The 22,044-nt window shown below is 48.7% G+C and overlaps 1 protein-coding gene across 1 annotated transcript in view; it reads left to right on the top strand.

The window, feature by feature from the left end:
- LOC311105910 (inactive phospholipase C-like protein 2) overlaps window positions 1-22,044 on the top strand; it is a 96,432-nt gene that overhangs the window by 53,103 nt on the left and 21,285 nt on the right. The window contains exons 2-3 of the mRNA XM_084148139.1: window positions 12,226-14,715; window positions 20,880-21,083. Of these exons, the coding sequence (XP_084004265.1) occupies window positions 12,226-14,715; window positions 20,880-21,083 (2,694 nt within the window). The remainder of the gene's footprint in view (window positions 1-12,225; window positions 14,716-20,879; window positions 21,084-22,044) is intronic.

Raw genomic sequence — 22,044 nt, 5'->3', positions numbered from 1 at the left:
TGTGTAGCCGAGACGGAGCTGTGACTGCTTGTCTCAGTGTGTGTGTGTGTGTGTGTGTGTGTGTGTGTGTGTGTGTGTCTGTCTGTGTAGGCTTTCATGCTCTGATCCCTTCCTCTGCTCATCTACCCCATGAGTCACTGTGTGTTTGGAGAGATAGAGAAAGAGAGATGACGTCATCCGCTCTCCTCTGTTCCACTTTTCTTTCCACCACGGCCCTGTGGTGTGGGTTATTCATGGCTTCAGCTAGAGTTCCATGAACTTCTTCATGACATTCTACTTGTTGCAGAGGATGTAGTACAAGGATCTTAGCAGAGTCGTTTGCTCTAGTGCTAAGCAACCCAGACAGGCCTGCCAGTGCAGTGGCGTGGTGAATGGAGCAGTATGTCAAAGTCCCACAGGAAGAGATAACCATCCCTAAGGGGACGCAGTCATCACTGTCCTATTCAACGCTGTGGATTCAGCACAGCAGAACACACTGTTGGCTTTCACACTCTACAGGCCTGTGCATTGGCATGTGGCAGCAGCCTTGTCGATCCTGTGTAGAGATGTGTGTTATTTGAGTGGCTGAGCTGTTTGTTTGTGTATGTAAGAGCAGTGTGCAGCTCCACTGACTCTCTCTGAGCAGCCCTGTGTAGCCATGCTGTAGTGGGAGAGGTCCGGCAGACAGGGCACCCCCGAAGTCCTTGGGGGTCCTGACACTCCACAGACTCCCATCTGGCCCTGGGGAGGGGCAGGCAGGGCCAGGGCAGGCCTGATAGGGCTGCATTCCTGCCTGGGTCTACAACGGTACGGGCTGGGGGAGGGAAGGATAGACAGAGGGTAGGAACACATGAGAAAGGTATGGGAGTTTTGGAGAGGAGCTAATGAATACTGATCATAGTGGTAGATAAAGAAGTACATATACCTTGCAGCAACCTCCCAAGTCTTCCCTATGGGAGGTGGGAGGTAGGCACCATCATAAGGTTAATAATATGCAGTCAATATTTAAGCAATAAGGCACAAGGGGGTGTGGTATATGGCCAATATACCATGGCTAGGGCTGTTCTTATGCACAATGCAATGCGGAGTGCATCGATACAGCCCTTAGCCGTGGTATATTGGCCATATATCACAAACCCCAGAGGTGCCTTATTGCTATTATAAACTGGTTACAAATGTAATTAGAACAGTAAAAATCTATGTTTTGTCATATCCGTGGTATACCCACGGCTTTCAGCTAATCAAGTAGACAATTTATGTCAAGCAGTAAATATCTTTATCCAGATCTAGCAAACCAGTCTTGTGTACACGCTACAGTGGACCTCAGAAGGTTTGTCACACTGAGTGTCTTAAGAGTTAAGTGAGGAGCGTTCTCCACGTCGGACCAGTTTAAGGGGTAGCGGTAGTCAGACGAGCGTGTGACAGACAGACAGACAGGGTTGATGTGAGGAGAGCGGGTGTGATTCACAGGACGATGGGGCTTGTCTCAGCGTCACCCCTCAGTCAGACCCAGTCATAAACCCCCCCCCCCCCCCACCACCACCACCATCCCCAACCCCCACCCCGACCCCGCTGGGGGCGCTCAGCCACCTTCACACACAACACACACAGGGTTACCAAAATACCCCCGTCACCCCAGCAACAGCAGCAACAGGCGAGGGAGGCGAGATAGGGCCAAGTTGACCGGCAGCTGAGCTGACCACCAGAACAGGGCAGACAGACAGGCTGGGACTAACTGACATCTCTGCCAGGAAACAGCCTGGAGGGAGGGGTGAGAACATGAAGCGATGGGGTAAAGGGGAAGGGGTAAACAGAGAGAGGGGATGTGGAGAATGGAACGGGTGAGAGAGACCGAGAGAGGGAAACAGACAGAGAGAGGGGATGTGGAGAATGGAAAGGGTGAGAGAGACAGAGAGAGGGAAACAGACAGAGAGAGAGTGAGAGAGAGGGGGAGATAGATGGACGGATGGGTTTATTGGTATTTGTATTTTTTTGTTGTCATGACCTTCTTGTCTCCTGCAGTCCTTTTAGAGCTGTGGTTTAATTGAATAATCGAACAACAAAACCCAAAGTTCTCCAACCATCTCTGGCAATCAATGCAGCTGATTTAGGTTCAATCAAGATGAAAACTCAACAAAACAGAATCTGTGTGACAATTCAAATGTTGTAGTCCACACACACCCGCACCCAGGAATGTATACACTCATAAACACAGATCCCACACACACGCACCTTCTGTGTGCCTGCTTTAATGTGATTGAGGGAGATCAGAGAGCAACAGCTTGTCCTGCTGAGCCCTCAGGCTAATTATAACTTCATGTAGGGTCGGCTAATGAAACACAAGATTACCCACACCCTTTGACCTTTAGTGCTCACAGCACTTCCCAAAAGGAGGCAGACCTGGAAACAATCTCCCATGTCCAACACTTCGCCTCCTCCTCCCTCCTCCCCCCTCCCTCCTCTTCCTTCTATCTGCTTTCTGTCTGAGAGAGCTTCCCTCACGCACACACACATCCTTAGAACGCCATGCAGCTCAGTCTGGTGGACTCTTAAAACAGAAGAAAACTACAAAGTATCCGTTCTCCTTGTCATGAATCCCGCTTCCTGAGTCTGTTTCTGCCTGAGTTGCCTGTTTTCTGTCTTGGAGTCTGTTTCCTGAAGGTTCCTGAACGCATTCTGTCCTCTGTAGCTCAGCTGGTAGAGCACGGTGCTTGTAATGCCAAGGTAGTGGGTTTGATCCCCGGGACCACCCATACACAAAAAAAATGTATGCACGCATGACTGTAAGTCGCTTTGGATAAAAGCGTCTGCTAAATGTCATATTATTATATTATTATTATTGCCGGGCGACGAAGCTAGGCGGGAGATCTCTCGATTACCCGCACCTGCATCTCATCAGCTATCTGCACACCTGGTCCTGATCATCACCTCTTCATAAGCTCTGACCTGACATCCATTCCCTGCCGGATCGTTAGCCATGAACTCAAAGTTACTAGAGTTAGTTTTGTTGTTTTGTACATTTTGCTTGCCGTGTACTTACCTTCGTTTACTCTGTCTACAGTCATTCTCCCGGAACATTCACCCCACCCCTGCCTGGTCGTCGGTGGCTTCGGTGCTATCATTGGATCTGCCTATTCACTCCCACCAACTCACCTCCGCTGCCCGCTCCGTCTCCTGGATTATTCTGCTTCCACATTTGAATCTGTAAATAAATACTCACCTTCGTTCTACTCACCTTGTCCTGGTCTTCTTCTGGGTTCTGCTTTAGAGAATCGTGACAGAACGATCCGGCCAAGGATGAACCCAGCGGACCTGGACTCTGTTCGCCATGCCATTACCCATCAGGAGAAGATGTTGGGACAACATAGCACGGCGCTACAGGAGATAGCGTTGTCGGTTCTGAACTTTTCTGCCAGTCTGACGAGTATCCAGGCTCAGCTCAGTTTGCCGGAGGAGAATCCACCACCTGTTTCACCCTCTCGCCTGCCGCTTCTGGAGCTGTTCCCTTCCATGAGCCCAAGGTTCTGACGCCAGATAAGTATGAAGGGGATTTGGGAAGATGCCGTTCATTTCTTATGCAGTGTGGATAAGTGTTTGATCTGCAGCCCCACTCTTATGCCACAGACAAGGCTAGGATAGCTTTTGTTATTGAACTGCTGCGTGGTAGAGCTCTGGAGTGGGCTTCAGCCGTATGGGAACGTCAGGACACCTGCATGGCGTCATACCAGGAGTTCACGGCAGAGATGAGGAAGCTGTTTGACCATCCAGTCCGAGGTAAGGACGCAGCTAAGCGTTTGTTTTCTCTTCGCCAAGGAGCTCGCAGTGTTGCCGACTTAGTTATGGAATTCAGGACATTGGCTGTGGAGAGTGGGTGGAATGAGGAGTCACTACAAGCAGTTTTTTATCAGGGGTTGTCGGAGCAACTCAAGGATGAGTTGATCTCTTATCCTGAGCCTAGTGACCTGGACAGTTTGGTAGCATTATCTATTCGGGTGGATAACAGAGTCTGAGAGAGAAGGAGGGAGAAGCAATGGGGCACGTCTAATCAATCAGCTACTCGGTTACCATTCGGGTCAGGAAGTGGACCAGAACGAGTCGATCGTTATTCACCTCACGGGATTAGTGGAGGGGTCCTGCCTCCAGATCCTGAAACCATGCAAGTGGGGCGGCACGGGTTAACCAAGGAGGAGTGCCAACGTAGACGTGAGACCAACAGCTGCCTCTACTGTGGTAACTCGGGACATTACATCTCCGATTGTCCCCAGCGCCCGTTAAACTGCCCAGCTCGCTAAGTTTGGGAGGACTTTTAGCGAGCCAGTTTCAGCCTCTCAATAGCCCTGTCAGACCTCGTTTTCCTGCAACCCTCATGAACAAGAATCAGAGTTTAGCGATTAACGCTTTTATCGATTCAGGTGCCGATGGCAGCTTTATGGATGCTGACTTGGTGGAACAGCTGGGACTTTCCAAGGAGCAATTACCGGAAGCCATTGAAGCTACCACTCTGAACGGCAGTAGTCTGGCACGTATCACTATGAGGACTGAACCTGTTAAGATGCTGTTGTCAGGGAATCATTCAGAGGTTATCTCCTTCTTCATTCTGCCTTCTCCCCATGTTCCTCTGGTTCTTGGATACCCCTGGCTGAGAGAACACAATCCCACGTTCGATTGGGTGACTGGCAAGGTAACTAGTTGGAGCATGGAATGTCATGCTAACTGCCTTAAGACTGCCTGTTCCCATTCTGCTCCCAGTCAGGTCATTGATTCTACCCCCCCAGATTTGTCCCTGGTTCCTGAAACATATCACGATTTGGGTGAAGTGTTCAGTAAACAGAAGGCTCTATCACTTCCTCTCTACCGACTATATGATTGTGCGATTAACCTGTTCCCTGGAGCTGCCTATCCCAAGGGACGTTTGTACAGTATCTCTCGACCTGAACGTGAAGCTTTGGAGACCTACATAAAGGAGTCTCTAGCTGCTGGTCTCATTCGTCCCTCGTCATCACCCCTGGGAGCAGGTTGGCTCTCTTCGACCGTGTATTGATTATCAGGGTTTGAATGATATTACGGTCAAGAACAAGTATCCCCTGCCTTTGATGAGCTCTGCTTTCGACTCCTTACAGGGTGCTACTGTGTTCACTAAGCTGGATCTACGCAATACGTATCATCTGGTCCGGATCAGAGAGGGGGACGAGTGGTTGACTGGGTTCAACACACCTATGGGACACTTCGAGTACCAAGTGATGCCGTTTGGATTGACCAATGCTCCAGCAGTGTTCCAGAGCATGGTAAATGACGTTCTGAGAGATATGATCAGTCTATTTGTGTTCGTGTACCTGGATGACATTCTCATCTTCTCTAAGGATCTTTCCAGCCACGTCCAGCATGTCAAGCAGGTTCTGCAGCGATTGTTGGAGAACCGCCTGTTTGTGAAGGCAGAGAAGTGTGATTTCCACACCCACACTACATCCTTTCTCGGGTACATCATCTCCAGGGGAGAGATTAGGATGGACCAAGAGAAGTTTAGGGCGGTTCTGGATTGGGGCCAGCCCGGTACGAGATTGCAGCTCCAGAGGTTTCTGGGTTTTGCGAATTTCTATCGTAGATTTATCCGTGATTACAGCCATGTGGCCGCTCCATTAACTGTCCTGACTTCTAGCACCAGAACCTTCTGTTGGAATCCTGAGGCAGACCGAGCATTTCTGGATTTGAAGAGTCGATTCACCAACGCCCCGATTCTCTCTCAACCTGACACTGCCCGTCAGTTTGTCGTTGAAGTGGACGCGTCTGATGTGGGGGTTGGCGCCATCCTGTCCCAGGGAAGCTCCACTGACGGAAAACTCATCCCTGCGCCTTCTACTCTCGTCGTCTCTCGTCTGCGGAGAGAAACTATGATGTGGGTAACCGGGAGCTTCTCGCGGTGAAACTTGCCTTGGAGGAGTGGCGCCACTGGTTGGAGGGGGCGGAGCAACCGTTTATTGTCTGGACTGACCACAAGAATCTTGCTTACGTGCAATCGGCTAGACATCTCAACTCCTGTCAGGCCAGGTGGGCTTTGTTTTTTGGACGCTTTAATTTTTCCCTGACTTTCCGACCGGGTTCTAAGAACGGCAAGGCGGACGCCTTGTCCCGGATGTTCTCCAAGACGGAGGAGAGTGGGGCCAAGACTGAGACGATTCTTCCCCAGAACCTCGTTGTGGGAGCAGTTACGTGGAGGATTGAAGAGGAGGTTATGGCGGCCCTTCGGACGCAGCCCGGTCCCGGTAACGGTCCACCCGGTCAGTTGTTTGTGCCTGAGTCCGTCCGTTCTGCTGTCCTCCAATGGTCCCACGCCAGCAAGATGGCTTGTCACCCTGGCGTGGCTCGGATGATGGCGTTACTACGCAGACGATTTTGGTGGCCTGCCATGGGAGAAGATACCCGGAGGTTTGTTGCTGCCTGTCCAGTTTGTGCGCAGAATAAGAGTACCAATCGGCCCAGCTCTGGACTTCTTCACCCCCTACCTATTCCCCGGCGACCATGGTCGCATCTGGCCCTGGACTTTGTCACTGGGTTGACCTCTTCTGATGGGAACACGGTCATTCTGACGATTGTGGACAGAATCAGCAAGTTTGCCCACTTTGTGCCCATCTCCAAGCTTCCCTCTGCCTCTGAGACGTCCGAGATTGTTAGGGAGGTTTTCAGGGTCCACGGGTTGCCCAGTGACATAATTTCCGACTGTGGTCCTCAGTTTACCTCTGCTGTCTGGAAATCCTTATGTTTGGCCATTGGAGCTACAGTCAGTCTCACATCTGGATTTCACCCCCAATCTAAAGGTCAGGCGGAGAGAGCCATCCAGAAGATGGAATCCACGCTGCGCTGCCTTGTCTCCTCCAACCCCACCTCTTGGGTCTCTCAGTTGCCATGGGTCGAGTATGCCCACAATACTCTCCCTACATCTGCCACTGGGATGTCTCCCTTCCAGTGCCTGTATGGCTACCAACCTCCCTTGTTTCCTTCTCAGGAGAAGGATCTCTCGGTTACCTCATTCCAGGCCCACATTCGTCGTTGCCACCGGACTTGGCAATGGGCCAGAAAGGCCCTCCTTAGAGTTTCTGACCGGTATCAGCTCCAGGCGAATCGTCGCCGTATTCCAGCCCCCGCTTATGCCATCGGAGATAAGGTCTGGTTGGCTACACGGGATCTTCCTCTGCGGACTGAGTCGAAGAAGCTGTCACCGAAGTTCATTGGTCCGTTTGTGGTGGAGAGAGTGATTAATCCTGTTGTGGTTTGACTCAAATTGCCTAGGACGCTCAGAGTCCATCCCACCTTTCATGTCTCCTGCCTCAAGCCTGTTCTCCTCAGCCCTCTGCTGCCCCCTCCGCCTCCTCCTCGGATGATCGGAGGTGGTCCTGTCTACACGGTGCGCCGCATCATGGATTCCAGACGGCGGGGTCGGGGTTTCCAGTATCTCGTGGACTGGGAGGGGTATGGTCCTGAGGAGAGGAGTTGGATTCCTCGGCGTCAGATCCTTGATGCTGACCTCCTTCGTGACTTCTACCGCCTCCATCCTGGTGCTCCGGGTAGTCCGCCCGGTGGCGTTCGTCGGAGGGGGGGTACTGTCATGAATCCCGCTTCCTGAGTCTGTTTCTGCCTGAGTTGCCTGTTTTCTGTCATGGAGTCTGTTTCCTGAAGGTTCCTGAACGCACCCTGTCTGGTTGCCGGGCGACAAAGCTAGGCGGGAGATCTCTCGATTACCGTAACCTGCATCTCATCAGCTATCTGCACACCAGGTCCTGATCATCACCTCTTCATAAGCTCTGACCTGACATCCATTCCCTGCCGGATCGTTAGCCATGAACAGTATGTTGTGTCAGCGTATCAGCCTCAAAGTTACTAGAGTTAGTTTTGTTGTTTTGTACATTTTGCTTGCCGTGTACTTACCTTCGTTTACTCTGTCTACAGTCATTCTCCCGGAACATTCACCCCACCCCTGCCTGGTCGTCGGTGGCTTCGGTGCCATCATTGGATCTGCCTATTCACTCCCACCAACTCACCTCCGCTGCCCGCTCCGTCTCCTGGATTATTCTGCTTCCACATTTGAATCTGTAAATAAATACTCACCTTCGTTCTACTCACCTTGTCCTGGTCTGCTTCTGGGTTCTGCTTTAGAGAATCGTGACACTGCTTTTGGTACGGGACTAAAATAGACTCTCTGACCGCCATCTGAGTGGTCGCCTGTAGGTCCTGTGAAGAAGCCAAATGGGCAGGGACTTGGAAGCCATGTTAGATTAAAGAGTTCAGGATGGGGGTGAAATGTGATGTCATAATTATTGCCCCCGGCGTCATCGATGTGGGCGCTAGGGGGAGGAAGGGGAGTGTACGGGGGAAAGGGAGCAGGGGGAGGGGATGTGGAGCCCATTCAGGGTGGGTGGTGGTGTGGTGGTCCATGATGTTGTGAACGGCGTCCCAAATGGCACTCTATTCCCTATATAGTGCACTGGACCCTTATCAAAAGTAGAGCACTATATAGGGAATAGGGTGTCATTTGGGACGCAATCTTACTCCCTCTGTGAAGTGGTTCACACAGCCCCTTTACCTCTATATCACCTCTTAGGCTGGGGGTGGCAAGTAGCCTAGTGTTGGGCCAGTAACCGAAAGCTTGTTGGTTCGAATCCCGGAGCTGACTAGGTGAAAAATCTGTTGATGTGCCCTTGAGCAAGGCACTTAACCCTCATGTCTCCTGGGTCACAGTCAATAATGACTGACCCCTGGCCGTGACCCCACTCTCCGAGGGTGTCTCAGGGGAAACACATTTCCAATTCACATGTGTATAATACACACTTGTAAATGTGTGAAATAGGACAAATGATTATGATTATTATTAAATTGGTATCTGTTGAGTGAGAGTGAAGTAGTGCTTCTCTTCCCTCCAGCTGAACCAACAGATCGTCTTGGAGGTGGTTCATGTTTTACTATGCCCTGATGATTCCTGGCACTGTTTCGCACAACAACTGAATGCAAATGCCAAGAATTTATCGGAAAGGGGGGACGATAAACATACACCCGTATTTATCCTTCCTTAGATTGTTTATGGCTCCCATGACACTGCCCCCGTGGTGGGGTGCCCTAGTAAAGCCAAGGCCTGTTTTCGCATTTAATTATTTTCAACCAGGGCTAATACCTTCTGACTTCAAAAGGTTCGAATTCAATGATTTATAGGGTGTCCACCCACTCTGCCCAGAGTGGGTTAAAACGCACTTTGGTGATGAAATTTCACTTCCTTATGTTATAAAATGCCTTTTACCAAGACAAATATGATTCTTCATGTTCTGAATCATTCAGTGGGGTCTTTCTCTAACGTATCATTAACATTATATCCAAGAAGTCGGATTTTGTAACCTAATACATCCGATAATAAGAACTGAGGATTTTACATGTTGTGGTGGTCGTATGAGAAGTTGTTTCCGTGGGTCTCAAAAATCAAAATGAACATGACACAAGCTGAATTAAATGTAAAAGGCTTTGAAAATAAAAAGCTTGTGGTACGCTCTGTGCTCCGTTGACATTTCACAGAGATACGCTTGTTTTTCGGAGAAATCGTGATGTCGCATCAGGCATCATCTGCTACTGCCTGTCAGGTGTAAGATGGATGGCTTTGAGGTGTTTCACTGGGGCTTGGGGGCTAAACCATGCTTTGGGGGGGATTTATCAGGTCTGTAAACAAATAGAGAGGATTCACAAAAAGTTCAGATTCACAGACAATATAGAGAGTGAGTGAGCTAGATTGAGTGTCTATCTGCCATTTAGTGTCACGAAAGATTTCGTTGCTCAGTCAAGCGATGCCAAGTGACAAGCCGATAGATCATTATGTCTGATTTGCCTTCATGAAAACTTCTTACAAGTCGATTCCCACTTTATCTTTCAGTAAGGAGAAATTGTTCACCCTTATTCACAGATTCATACACATTTGGAATAGTTTGTGTCGCATAGGTCATTATTCAAATCAAATCAAATCAAATGTTCTTGGCCACATGCGCCGAATACAACAGGTGTAGACATTACAGTGAAATGCTTACTTACAGCCCTTAACCAACAATGCATTTATTTTTTAATAAAAAAAGTAAAATAAAACAACAACAAAGAAGTGTTGAGAAAAAAAGAGCAGAAGTAAAATAAAAGAACAGTAGGTAGGCTATATATACAGGGGGGTACCGGTGCAGAGTCAATGTGCGGGGGCACCGGCTAGTTGAGGTAGTTGAGGTAATATGTACATGTGGGTAGAGTTAAAGTGACTATGCATAAATAATTAATAATTATTCCCTGTGTGTGTGCGTTATCTCACTCCCTCTTAGTACGCAGGTCCAATAGGGATATTGGATAATACCCACAATACTGTATAGCGGTAGGCCTGGATGTCAATTCTGTGTTTACCAGTTACAACGAACGTTTCCCCATTTCTTGACAGGAACCTTTCTGTCTTTCTATTTCTCTCTCTTTATCTCTCTCTCATTATCTCTGTCTCCCCAGTCAGTCTTATAATATAATCTGTAAGGATCCAGAGCTGCCCAGGAGTTACTGAGCGAGATAAGACTAATTAGAAATGCACTGGGCTCTGCAAATATTGCATTACAGGCTCTGCTAGTGCCTGTTGTCTGCCTCTAAAAAAGAAATTAATGTACATTCATTCCCACTCCTGATAAGTTTCAAGTTTTAACGTCACGTGCACAAGTACAGTGAAATGCCTTTCTTGCAAGCTCTTATTCCAAAAATGCAGTAATCAATATCCGTGTAGTGCTATAAAATAATGTAAGGTAGAACAAAACCACACGAGAAATAGAAATAAGAAATACGAAATAAGAAGAACACGAGAAAGTAAGTAAGCTATATACAGGGTCAATTCCAATACGATATTTACAAGTGTGTGTGTGCGTATTGGAGTGTGTGTGAGTGAGTGTGTGAGTGTGCAAAAAGAATAATAACAAATATTGATAAATATTTTACCCGAAAATCTCATTTGCAGCTTTATTGTAGTTTGAATCTTTGTTTTGACGGCCCTTAGGAGTGTTTGAGGAACTACACTATTGAAACATTAGCCAAAACAAAATGGTATCCACTGCCTCATTCCCTTATCATTAAACTGAGTGCTGCACTTCTAAACGGAAACAGTCCTCGTACGGCATGCATTATATTACCATTTGTCTTGAGGGGAGACCGTGGGAGTTACGTTTGCCTTCACCACGTAGTTACACAATGTAAACTGGGAGCTGAATAATCAGACAAGGAAATATGCATTTTAAACATGCATCTGATTATCATCCCAAAGGTCAATGTCTTTGTGTGTTGGCACAACGCACAATGTTATGAATCTGTTAATAGTGTTGGTTTTGTTATTTCTGCCAGCAGTCAACTGTCAGAACAGGCACGGCATGGGGCATCCATGGCACTGTGCCAGCACTAATGACCAAACCTCCTGGGGGTTGGCTTGGTGGGGGGTGAGCAGGGGAAGGAAGGGGGTGGCTGCATGAAAACACAAATGTCCTCCGTAACTGGTCTTATGATGACAGGTTGTTAATGCCTGCTGTCAGAGCCAGTGTGGTTTAGCACAACCCAGAGGGAGGTAAATCAGATCCATCTTTACCTGCCAGCAGCACAGGGACAGTCTGTGTTTACATTTTGTGTCCACAGTGTACACATCCATCCACGTAGGTGTTTCATCTCCTTGCGATGAAAGGATTGCTCTGCTCTTTGTCTCCTAGATTTTGACTCTCCTGGCTTATGTAATCAAAGTTATATATCAATCTCATCAATCTGTTTTATGTGGATGTGTTTGGAAGGAGAAAAGGCAATGTGTCGCTAACGTACTCTCTCTCTCTCTCTTTCTCTCACTCTCTCTCTCTCTCTCTCTCTCTCTCTCTCTCTCTCTCTCTCTCTCTCTCTCTCTCTCTCTCTCTCTCTCTTCTCTCTCTCTCTCTCTCTCTCTCTCTCTCTCTTTCTCTCTCTCTCTCTCTCTCTCTCTCCTCTCTCCCTCTCTCTCTCTCTCTCTCTCTCTCTCTCTCTCTCTCTCGCTCTCGCTCTCTCTCTCTCGTTCCCTCTCTCTCTCTCTCTCTCTCTCTCTCTCTCTCTCTCTCTCTCTCTCTCTCTCGCTCTCTCTCTCTCGTTCCCTCTCTCTCTCTCTCTCTCTCTCTCTCTCTCTCTCTCTCTCTCTCTCTCTCTCTCTCTCTCTCTCTCTCTCTCTCTCTCTCTCTCTCTCTCGTTCCCTCTCTCCAGGATGGCTCCAAGCAGAGGCAGGTGAGGCAGAAGAAGACTGTCTCCTTCAGCTCCATGCCCAACGACCGTAAGATCAACAGCACAGCCGCCTGCATGGCTTTCATGATGGAGGGCTGCGAGATGAAGAAGGTGCGCTCCAACTCGCGCATGTACAACCGCTACTTCCTGTTGGACCCGGACATGCACTGGCTCCGCTGGGAGCCCTCCAAGAAGGACTCAGAGAAAGCCAAGTTGGAGATCAAGAGCATCAAGGAGGTTCGTCTGGGGAAGAAGACCCCTGTGCTGCGCAGCAATGGCCTGTCCGACCAGTTCCCAGACGAGTGCGCCTTTTCCATCATCTACGGGGACAACTATGAGTCTCTGGACCTGGTGGCCACCACGGCTGATGTGGTCAGCACCTGGGTGATGGGCCTCCGCTACCTGGTCTCCTACGGGAGGCACACGGTGGAGGTGGCTGAGCCTAGCCAGCCCAGCCTGAGGACCTCCTGGATCGGATCGGTGTTTGAGCTGGCTGACATGGAGAGGAACGGCCACATCAACCTGTTCAGGGCCACCCAGATCATCAAGGGGCTCAACCCGGGAATGAAGGAGTCCCGGATAGAGCTGAAGTTCAAGGAGCTCCAGAAGGCCAAAGACCAGTACGGGGAGGACATTGACATGGAAACCTTTGTGGAGGCCTACTGCGAGCTGTGCACAAGGCCAGAGATCTTCTTCCTGCTGGTGCAGTTCTCCAGCAACAAGGAGTACCTGGACAGCAAGGATCTGATGCTGTTTGTGGAGGTGGAGCAGGGCATGGAGGGCGTGACGGAGGACATGTGCCGGGACATCGTCCAGAAGTACGAGCCGTCCGCCGAGGGCCGGGAGAAGGCCAGCCTCTCCATCGACGGCTTCACGCACTACCTCCTCTCCTCCGAGTGTCACATCTTCGACCCCCAGCACAAGCGGGTGTGCCAGGATATGAGCCAGCCGCTCTCCCACTACTACATCAACTCTTCGCACAACGCCTCCCTCCTAGAGGACCACTTCTGGGGCTCCTCCGACATCAGCAGCTACATCCGGGCACTGAAGATGGGCTGCCGCAGCCTGGAGGTCATTGTGTGGGACGGCCCTGACAACGAACCTGTGGTCTACGTGGGGAGCTCGGTGGCATCTCAGCTAGCCCTCTGCAAGGTCTTGGATATTATAAACCAGTATGCATTTGAGAGCTCTGAGTACCCCCTCATCCTCTGCCTGGTGACACACTGCTGCATCCCCCAGCAGAGGGTCATGGCCCAGCACATGAAGAAGATCCTGGGAGACAAGCTGTACTTGGACGCCCCCGGCTCAGAGGACCACTACCTACCCTCCCCAGAGAAACTCAAGGGTAAAATCCTGCTGAAGGGCAAGCGGCTGCCCCCAAACTACCCAGAGTCAGAGGGGGAGGTGACTGATGAGGAGGAGGGTCTGGAGATGACCAGGAGGGTGGGGGCAGATGATAAGGACCATCTCAACGGCCTTGGCTGCAAACGGCTGAGGCTGTGTAAGGAACTGTCAGACCTGGTCTCCCTCTGTAAGTCAGTGCAGTTCAGGGACTTTGACATCTCCAAGAGGGATCAGCAATACTGGGAGATGTGCTCTTTCAATGAGGTCGACGCCAACAGGTTCGCCAACGAGTTCCCAGAGGACTTTGTGTGCTACAATAAGCGCTTCCTCTCCAGGGTGTACCCTACTCCGATGCGGATCGACGCGAGTAACATGAACCCCCAGGACTTCTGGAAGTGTGGTTGCCAGATTGTGGCCATGAACTACCAGACCCCGGGCCTGATGATGGACCTCAACCTGGGATGGTTCAGGCAGAACGGGAACTGTGGCTATGTGTTGCGGCCGGCCATCATGAGGGAGGAGGTGTCATACTTCAGTGCCAACGCCAGGGAATCCCTGCCAGGGGTGTCCGCCCAGCTTCTCCACATCAAGGTAATCAGCGGGCAGAACCTGCCCAAGCCCCGGGGCTCCGCTGCAAAGGGAGACGTGGTGGAACCCTACATCTACGCGGAGATCCACGGCATCCCGGCAGACTGCGCCGAGCAGAGGACCAAGACGGTCTCTCAAAACGGAGACAACCCCGTCTTTGATGAGAGCTTTGAGTTCCAGATCAACCTGCCGGAGCTGGCGGCGCTACGCTTCGTAGTGCTGGACGACGACTACATCGGAGACGAGTTCATCGGCCAGTACACCATCCCCTTTGAATGTCTGCAGCCGGGCTACAGGCACGTCCCCTTGCAGTCGCTGACGGGGGAGTTCCTACCCAACTGCACCCTGTTCGTACATGTGGCCATCACCAACAGGAGGGGAGGGGGCAAGGCCCACAAGAGAGGCCTGTCGGTGAGGAAGGGCAGGAAGGCTCGTGAGTACACCTCCACCAAGACCACCGGGATCAAGGTGGTAGACGAGCTCTTCAGAGCATCCACCCAGCCTCTGAGGGAAGCCACAGACCTCCGGGAGAACGTCCAGGTAAAGGACTTAACATTCATTACATGTACACATTTTTATAAATTCTTTGAAGGAGCATTAAAGGCAGGCACTTTCCCTTGCATACATTATATCTGGTTGGGTGATGTGGCGATATTAAGCTGTCGTGATTGCCTCTCAGCCTGCATTTCCATAATGGAATACAATAAAGCTGTTCAATCGTTCCACGAGAGATAGAAGGAGACACCAATTAGGAGTGAGGGAGCCTGGGAAGAAATAGTATAGCACAATTGGTAACTAGACGGGTGCCCCCTTAGCACCTCACTGAATAGGAACAAAACATTGTTGAGGTGACTTTCAGTTCGTTCTCTGTTTGTCCCTCTGATGGATAGAGAAACATTGCTAATTGTGTTGTATTTACATTATGTAAATAAGGAGCAATAAATGATAATGTCATTAAAGCTGGACAATTAAAAGGCTTATGTAAAGTGTCATCATTAAGCAGATGAGGGTCTGTGTTGTTAGGCTCTTAGAGCACCCTTATGAACCCCCCACAGAAATGATAAATGACGAACCAGTCATGTTTCATAATAGTTTGTTATGAATCCCCCCTTCTCCCTCTACCCCTACCCCTGAGATTATAAATAGCCATCAATTTATGTTTTGTAATAGTTTATATTCAGATGTTTGTCAGGAGAGGATGGCAGTTCGACTTGTAATTGTTGTTGTCATGATTGAAGGACGTAAAATGAAGCTTTTCTCTGTCTTGTCTGGTCTATTGTCTGTCTGTGTGATGATAAAGATGGGATGCGAGGAGGCTTTACACGCCCTATATACTTTGTACATCAACTGTCTGGTTTAGACTGGCAGGCCTCTTGTCCTGTCTGACAGATTTGAGAATATACTATTTCTCTGGATACTTTGAACTTCATCAGGGTCAGACGTCGACTCATAGTTTGTTGACATTGCTTTATATCCCAGGTAGGTTATGGGCTTTTTAACTCCATCAACAACACTTGATTTACCTGAGGAATGGAATGGACCTGGTTCCTTAATAAACCAACTGCCACAGTTCTTGGAAGATAAAAGCTGATTATAAAAATGTGAAAACCTAGAGCATCATAAAACTCATTATTCATATTTCTTTATTTCTCTCTTTCTCTATTTGTGTCTTCCCTCCATTCTTTCTTAGCTCCATTTCTACTATCATTCCTAATTGGATTTCCTTCTTTACTACAGTAGCTCATGAGCACATATTGTTTCATGTGAGGGATTTAGGCCTATTTCAAATCATCTCAAACAGGCAGTAGTTTAGGCTGCATAGTCATATAATTTAAATCCTCCATATCCGTCTATCGCATAGTACTGCAGTTGCATCAACTCAACAATAGCTCTCTTTTTTCTGAAGAGGAAGGATGTTTTCTTAATTAATATTTCTGCAATGATAGTTGGTTATGAATGGCGTCCATGCAAATATGTTTTCTCAAGGGTTGAGATGATAGTTTACACAAAGGAGAACTGCAATGCACACCCATAGCTAGGTCTCAGGGGAATTCATAACAGTACTTATTATGACAATTCTTCTGCATAGATTGGCAGCAATTTGTACAGTCTCTCCAAGCACTGAAAAAGCTGTTGTAGTACCAGTAAATAACAAATGTATGATTGTTAGATGTTGTGTTTGTTAGCGAAGGAAAGAAACTAGGTCACTATGCATCTTCAGTCTATGATCGCTATGAACCCAGGTACATTTACATACATTACATTTTAGTCATTTAGCAGACGCTCTTATCCAGAGCGACTTACAGGAGCAATTAGGGTTAAGTGCCTTGCTCAAGGGCACATCGACAGATTTTTCACCTAGTCGGCTCGGGGATTAGAACCAGCGACCTTTCGGTTACTGGCACAACGCTCTTTACCACTAAGCTACCTGCCGCCAGGTACATAGAGCTACCTACTTTCTCAGCTCCCAGATTTTTCCATTTCAAATCACTACCCCAGATATCAGCACGATTGACTCCTGATCCCAGGTACTATACTTGGTAATCCTTTCAGAGCCTTTAGGACTGTCTCCAGACCTGTTGTTGTAGGTAGGTAGGTCTGTTCTCCCGCTAGCCAACCTCAATTTAGGCCTAAGGACATGGCGAACAAGAGCCAAGACCACAATAACTAGGCAGGGGATGTGATTAGAGATCCAGCAGCATGCTGTCATACATTTTTCATTTGTGGGAATTGATGCAGATGATCTTGACTCTCTCTTTTCTAAAAAGGGCATCTCGTTTCCCCAGGCACTGTTACAGAAAAAGGAGATGTTGTTGTGTTCCAGACTTGAAATTAATACTGTAATTTTGGGGAATAGTTTTGCTGTTGAATTATAGTGTTGGAACGGATGTGATAAGTGGAGGGTAATTTGCAGGCAAATCAGCGGATACAGTAAATATTCTGTTTAGAGAAATGTTTTTATTGTGAAAGGCAACTGAACATATTTGGGGACTCGATACAAGCGTCAAGCAGTTGTTAAATGTGGTTCGAAGCAAGATTCCTGACACAGATACTGTCAGTTAATCATTTTGTCATACTATATTTGGATAGTCCAGATTTTCCATCTCTAGATTTTCTACAGATGGTCATACTAACTGCTTGCTGAGGTTACGGTTAGGTTGAGGTTTAGAAAAATGATTAGGGTGAGGGTTAAGGTAAGGGTTAGGGCTAGGGTTAGGGTAAGGGTTACATTTAGGGTTAGGATAAGGGTTAAGGTTAGGGTTAGAGCTAGGGTTAGGATTAGTAGATAGTTGAAATGTTACTGATAGTCTGTAGATAGTCTGTAGAGCATTTACAGATGGACTATCCAAATAAAGTGTTACCAATAATTGTATTTCAAAGCTGTCCTTTATGATTGCACAACGTTCAAAATAGGCTTTATTGTGAAGCCAGTGACAATGACTCAGTCTAAGATAACACGCCCACATTAAATGGGGGGGGGGGGGGGGGGGGGGTCTATACTAAGCATGGAAATGATACACAAGCGAGACATGTTAGTTGTGACGTTTTTATGTGTGCATGCAGGAGCTATTAATTGTTCAATCATAATACACGTTTTTAGAAGACAATTGCGATTAGGTAACTGGTACAGTAGGTGATCAGATCTGTGTGTGTGTGCTTGTGTTTTTGCCAGCATGTGAGTAGACTGCACAGCAGCTGCCCCTGCTCCCCATAGGGAGATGTAAAATGTCCATCTCCCTCAGAGGGACAGAGATAACAAGTGGAAAACAGCCTTTTCAACGGATAAATGAAAGCTGACTGAAAGAGAGGCCTCAGGCTTGATGTTGATATGGATGGCGTCACAAAACACTGTGGTTGGCATCAAAGCTTTCTTGTAGATGGTGTCCCCAGATGGACCCTGCCTGTACCCGTAGTATAAGGGAAGGTAGAGGTTGTGGTGCTGGGGGCAGGAGGACCCAGAGACGAGGGGAGCCCCATCCCATTGGATGATATTACCACCTGTAGAGGAGATCAGAGCTGGCAGCTGGCAGCTTCACACAGAGTAGGCCAGGCTCCAATAAAGAGCCTCCTCTCCCCTGAGACACACAGCCACTGACTCACACAGGACAGAATAAAGAAAGCTGTAGACTTCAAGTCCTCTTCACAAAGTTTTGAGGGTGCATGGGAATGAGATAATTTGCATAAAGAAGCCTCACATGCCTCAGCACACACTGTCACGTCACCATAACAGCACCATAACAGCACCACAACCGCACCACAATAGCACACCCATTCATGCATTTATGCATGCATGCAGATTGATACTGTATAGTGCAGTGTTTTAATTAAAATGTTGGCCATACATGCAAACACATACAGTAAAAACTGTAAGTCACTCTGGCCAGCTGTAAGTCACTCTGGATAAGAGCGTCTGATAATTTGTTTGTCAAATGTACTTCCTACAGTCACACCCCATAATACGCATGGAATGGTATTAAGAAATGCATTATCACACTTCAGTGACCTCTCACAGAGAGTGATTGATCTCAAATAACTACTTTTCCAGGTGATCTACTCTAAACAATAACAGAGTGAAGTGTGTTCCTCTTACAGGGGATTGGAGAGGAGGAGAGTGGGAGAGGAGATGGAGTGGCAGGAAATCGATTCAGGCTCTGTAGGGTTTTAACACTCCCTTTCCTTTGTGTGTGTGCCTTTGCGTGGACATGTTTGTGTGTGTATGCGCATACACTGTGTGTGTGTGAGAGAGAGAGTGAGAGAGAAAGAGAGAGAGAGAGAGAGAGAGAGAGAGAGAGAGAGAGAGAGAGAGAGAGAGAGAGTGCGCTTACCACGCAATGCCTATGTATGTTTCCCTGCAGAGTGTTGATTGGAACACTGCAACAGGCAAGCAGGCAGACGGCCCATACTCTGTTCCCGCAGCATGCGTGCCAGTAAAGGGCCTGCTGCATTCACTTCCAACTCCAAACCACAGTCCGGAGAGAAAGAGATTAGAGAGAGAAAGAGAGAGAGGGGGAAAGAGTGAGAGAAGGAGAGAGAGAGGGAGAGAAAGAGAGAGGGGAACAAAAACAGCAGTGAAACCAGACACGCAGTTCTCATTTGGGGAATGTAATGTTGGAGGGGTAGAGGAAGAGGGGTTGAGGATAATTAAAGGCAGTGGCTAACTGTTCTGTTTGGTTATGTGGCCCTGCCTGCAGTCTGGATACAGTATGGAGTTTAATGAGCAACAACAACCACACACACAGGGGCGTGTACTCACACAAACGTACAGAGACAAACACAGAAACGTACTATGCACACACACAGGCACACAGAAACACTTGCACGCATGCACAAACACACACACACACTTCCGTGAACACACAGACACACTGGCACACGTGCACGTGCACACACACATCTACACCTACACTACAGTGAGTAAACCAAAACACATCATCTCCATTTCCCATTCAACAGTAAAAGCCTCTCTCCTTGGCTGTGCGTCCTCAGCCGGAGGGTGTTAATAGCTTTAGTTGAGGCTGTGTGTGCGTACAGATGCCTATGTCCAGGAAGGTCGGCCCACAGAATGACAGCCATCCTCCGGCGGGAGAAAAGAGCCTTTCTCCTGGGCCGGAGGTCCTGCAAGGGGAAACAGCCCCGTTCCCACACTGCCTGGCCTACACTGCCTGGTTTGTTGACCGCTTCCCAAATACCATCACCACACACTCTCTTCCTACCTCTCTCTGTTGTTTCTCCCTCTCCTTTTATTCTGTCTTTCCTTCCCCCCCCCCCTTGTCAACTCTCTCCCTCCCTCCCATCTCTCTCTCTCCCTCCCATCTCTCTCCCTCCCTCCCATCTCTCCCCTCTCCCTCCCATCTCTCTCCCTCCCTCCCATCTCTCTCCCTCCCTCCCATCTCTCTCCCTCCATCCCATCTCTCTCCCTCCCTCCCATCTCTCTCCCTCCCTCCCATCTCTCTCCCTCCCTCCCATCTCTCCCCTCTCCCTCCCATCTCTCTCCCTCCCTCCCCTCTCTCTCCCTCCCTCCCCTCTCTTTCCCTCTCACTCTATCTTTCCAATTTTGGTCTCTGTCTTTCATCCCTCATTGCTTTTTTTCTGAATCAGGGCTCAGATTCCCATGCTGGAGGGAACAATGCTGGGCTGTGATGTGAATGGTCACGCAGGGCTGGAGGTGCAGGCTGAGAGGCAGGCGTTGTGGGAGGGCCAGAACCAGGGGAAGTGAGAGGAGAGAGACTGGGAGAAGAGCAGGGCCAGCCCAGGGGAAGTGAGAGGAGAGAGGCTGGGAACAGAGCAGGGCCAGGCAGGCTGCGGTGGAGGCTCCAGGGCCGCGCTGCACCGCTGAATGAGCAGGCTCTAATGTCATAGGAACCGCTAGGTTCACTAATGAACACAAACGCAGTCAGGACTGTTCTCTCTCTCCTGAGGTTCTCTCTGACCTGAGGAGAGTATCAGGATACGGTTGACCACATTTTCTCATGTGTAGAGTACGGTCTTGTGGGACATTTTGGTCACAATGATTCTTGGTTTTTAAGTTGCTGTGGGCAATGTTGTAATAATGGTGAACTTGTCCCATGATCATAAAATAATCAATAAAACATCCTCTCTGTGTTTGAATTGGCCCTTGGGTCTGCTATCTTACAATCTCTTTCAATATTTACAGATTCTGTGATGCTAACCCTCACCCATGATCCTCTGTGTTTATTTACCAGAATGCCATGGTGTCGTTCAAGGAGCTGTGTGGTCTGACGCCGGCGGCCAACATGAAGCAGTGTATCCTGACCGTGTCCACTTGGCTGATGAACAGCGAGCGAGCCCTCAGGGTCACTGTGGACCTGAGTCAAGCCTATCCCACTATGGAGGCCCAGGGGCCCGTCCCCGAGCTGCTCCGCAAGGTCCTCAACGCCTACGACATGGTACGCTACAGTAGCACCACGTGGGCATAACACACACGACAGAGCTACCATTCTGTTGAGGTCTATGTTGTATTCAGAGAGAAACATTTTGTGGGGAAATGCTGAACGAGTAGCGCAGGCGCTAACTTTCATCAACGTTCATATACGGTTAAAAGGTGTGTGAACGTTATTCACTAAAAAGGTGCTATGATATGATAACGCATCACAACCTAGTAAGGTAACATGTTACAACACCCTTGTGAATTATACAGTCTTAAGAGTCTGTTGCACACTATGCCTTGAAATAATATTATCAGTGTTGGAAAATGTTATAAATTGTTAGCACATTATGACACAGCAAGGCAACATGCCACAGATGACCTCCACAACAAACCATTTACAATAGATACTGCAGCGCTGTGATAAGCACTAACTCATCCCGGAGCAGTTCATCCTGCTCCGCATCCGCACGGCATCCCATCATGCCCTGTGCCTTCCCAAGCCGTCACTCTCCATCCTGGCTGCTGTCTGATCCGTGATAACACCCAGCTTATGCATTATTCACCAGGCACCTACTGGTACAGGCCAACACAGGGGTGGTTAAAGTTCTCCCAGCTCTCAGGGCAAGTCAACACGCCACTATTCCACCCCCCTGATGGAGATTGGTTTGACCCATTGAACTGGGTCATCAGAGAGGAAGTGTTGTGATGTTGTAGCTACATAATATTACTGTTCACATCACAGTCACTCCTATTGCTGACACCTAGTGTGCAACAACTTCATATAAGTTCCATAGCTGGGGCTCTAAATAGCAGGAGCTTTGTATTTTAATCAGCTTTCTCCCTGAGCGTGCTTCTCTTAGAGTACCTCTTATGGCCCCAGTACATTACATTCACATGTGAAGGGCTTAATGAAGAGCCTAAAAATAATCCCACTGCTGTTCCATTGCAACATTCCTGTTCTCCCAGCCTCCCAGCATTAG

This window comes from Coregonus lavaretus (assembly GCF_964263955.1).
Source record: "Coregonus lavaretus genome assembly, chromosome: 2".
Classification (NCBI taxonomy): Eukaryota; Metazoa; Chordata; class Actinopteri; order Salmoniformes; family Salmonidae; genus Coregonus; species Coregonus lavaretus.
The sequence above is the reverse complement of the archived record's forward strand: the minus strand, read 5'-3'. Positions and strand labels throughout refer to the sequence as shown.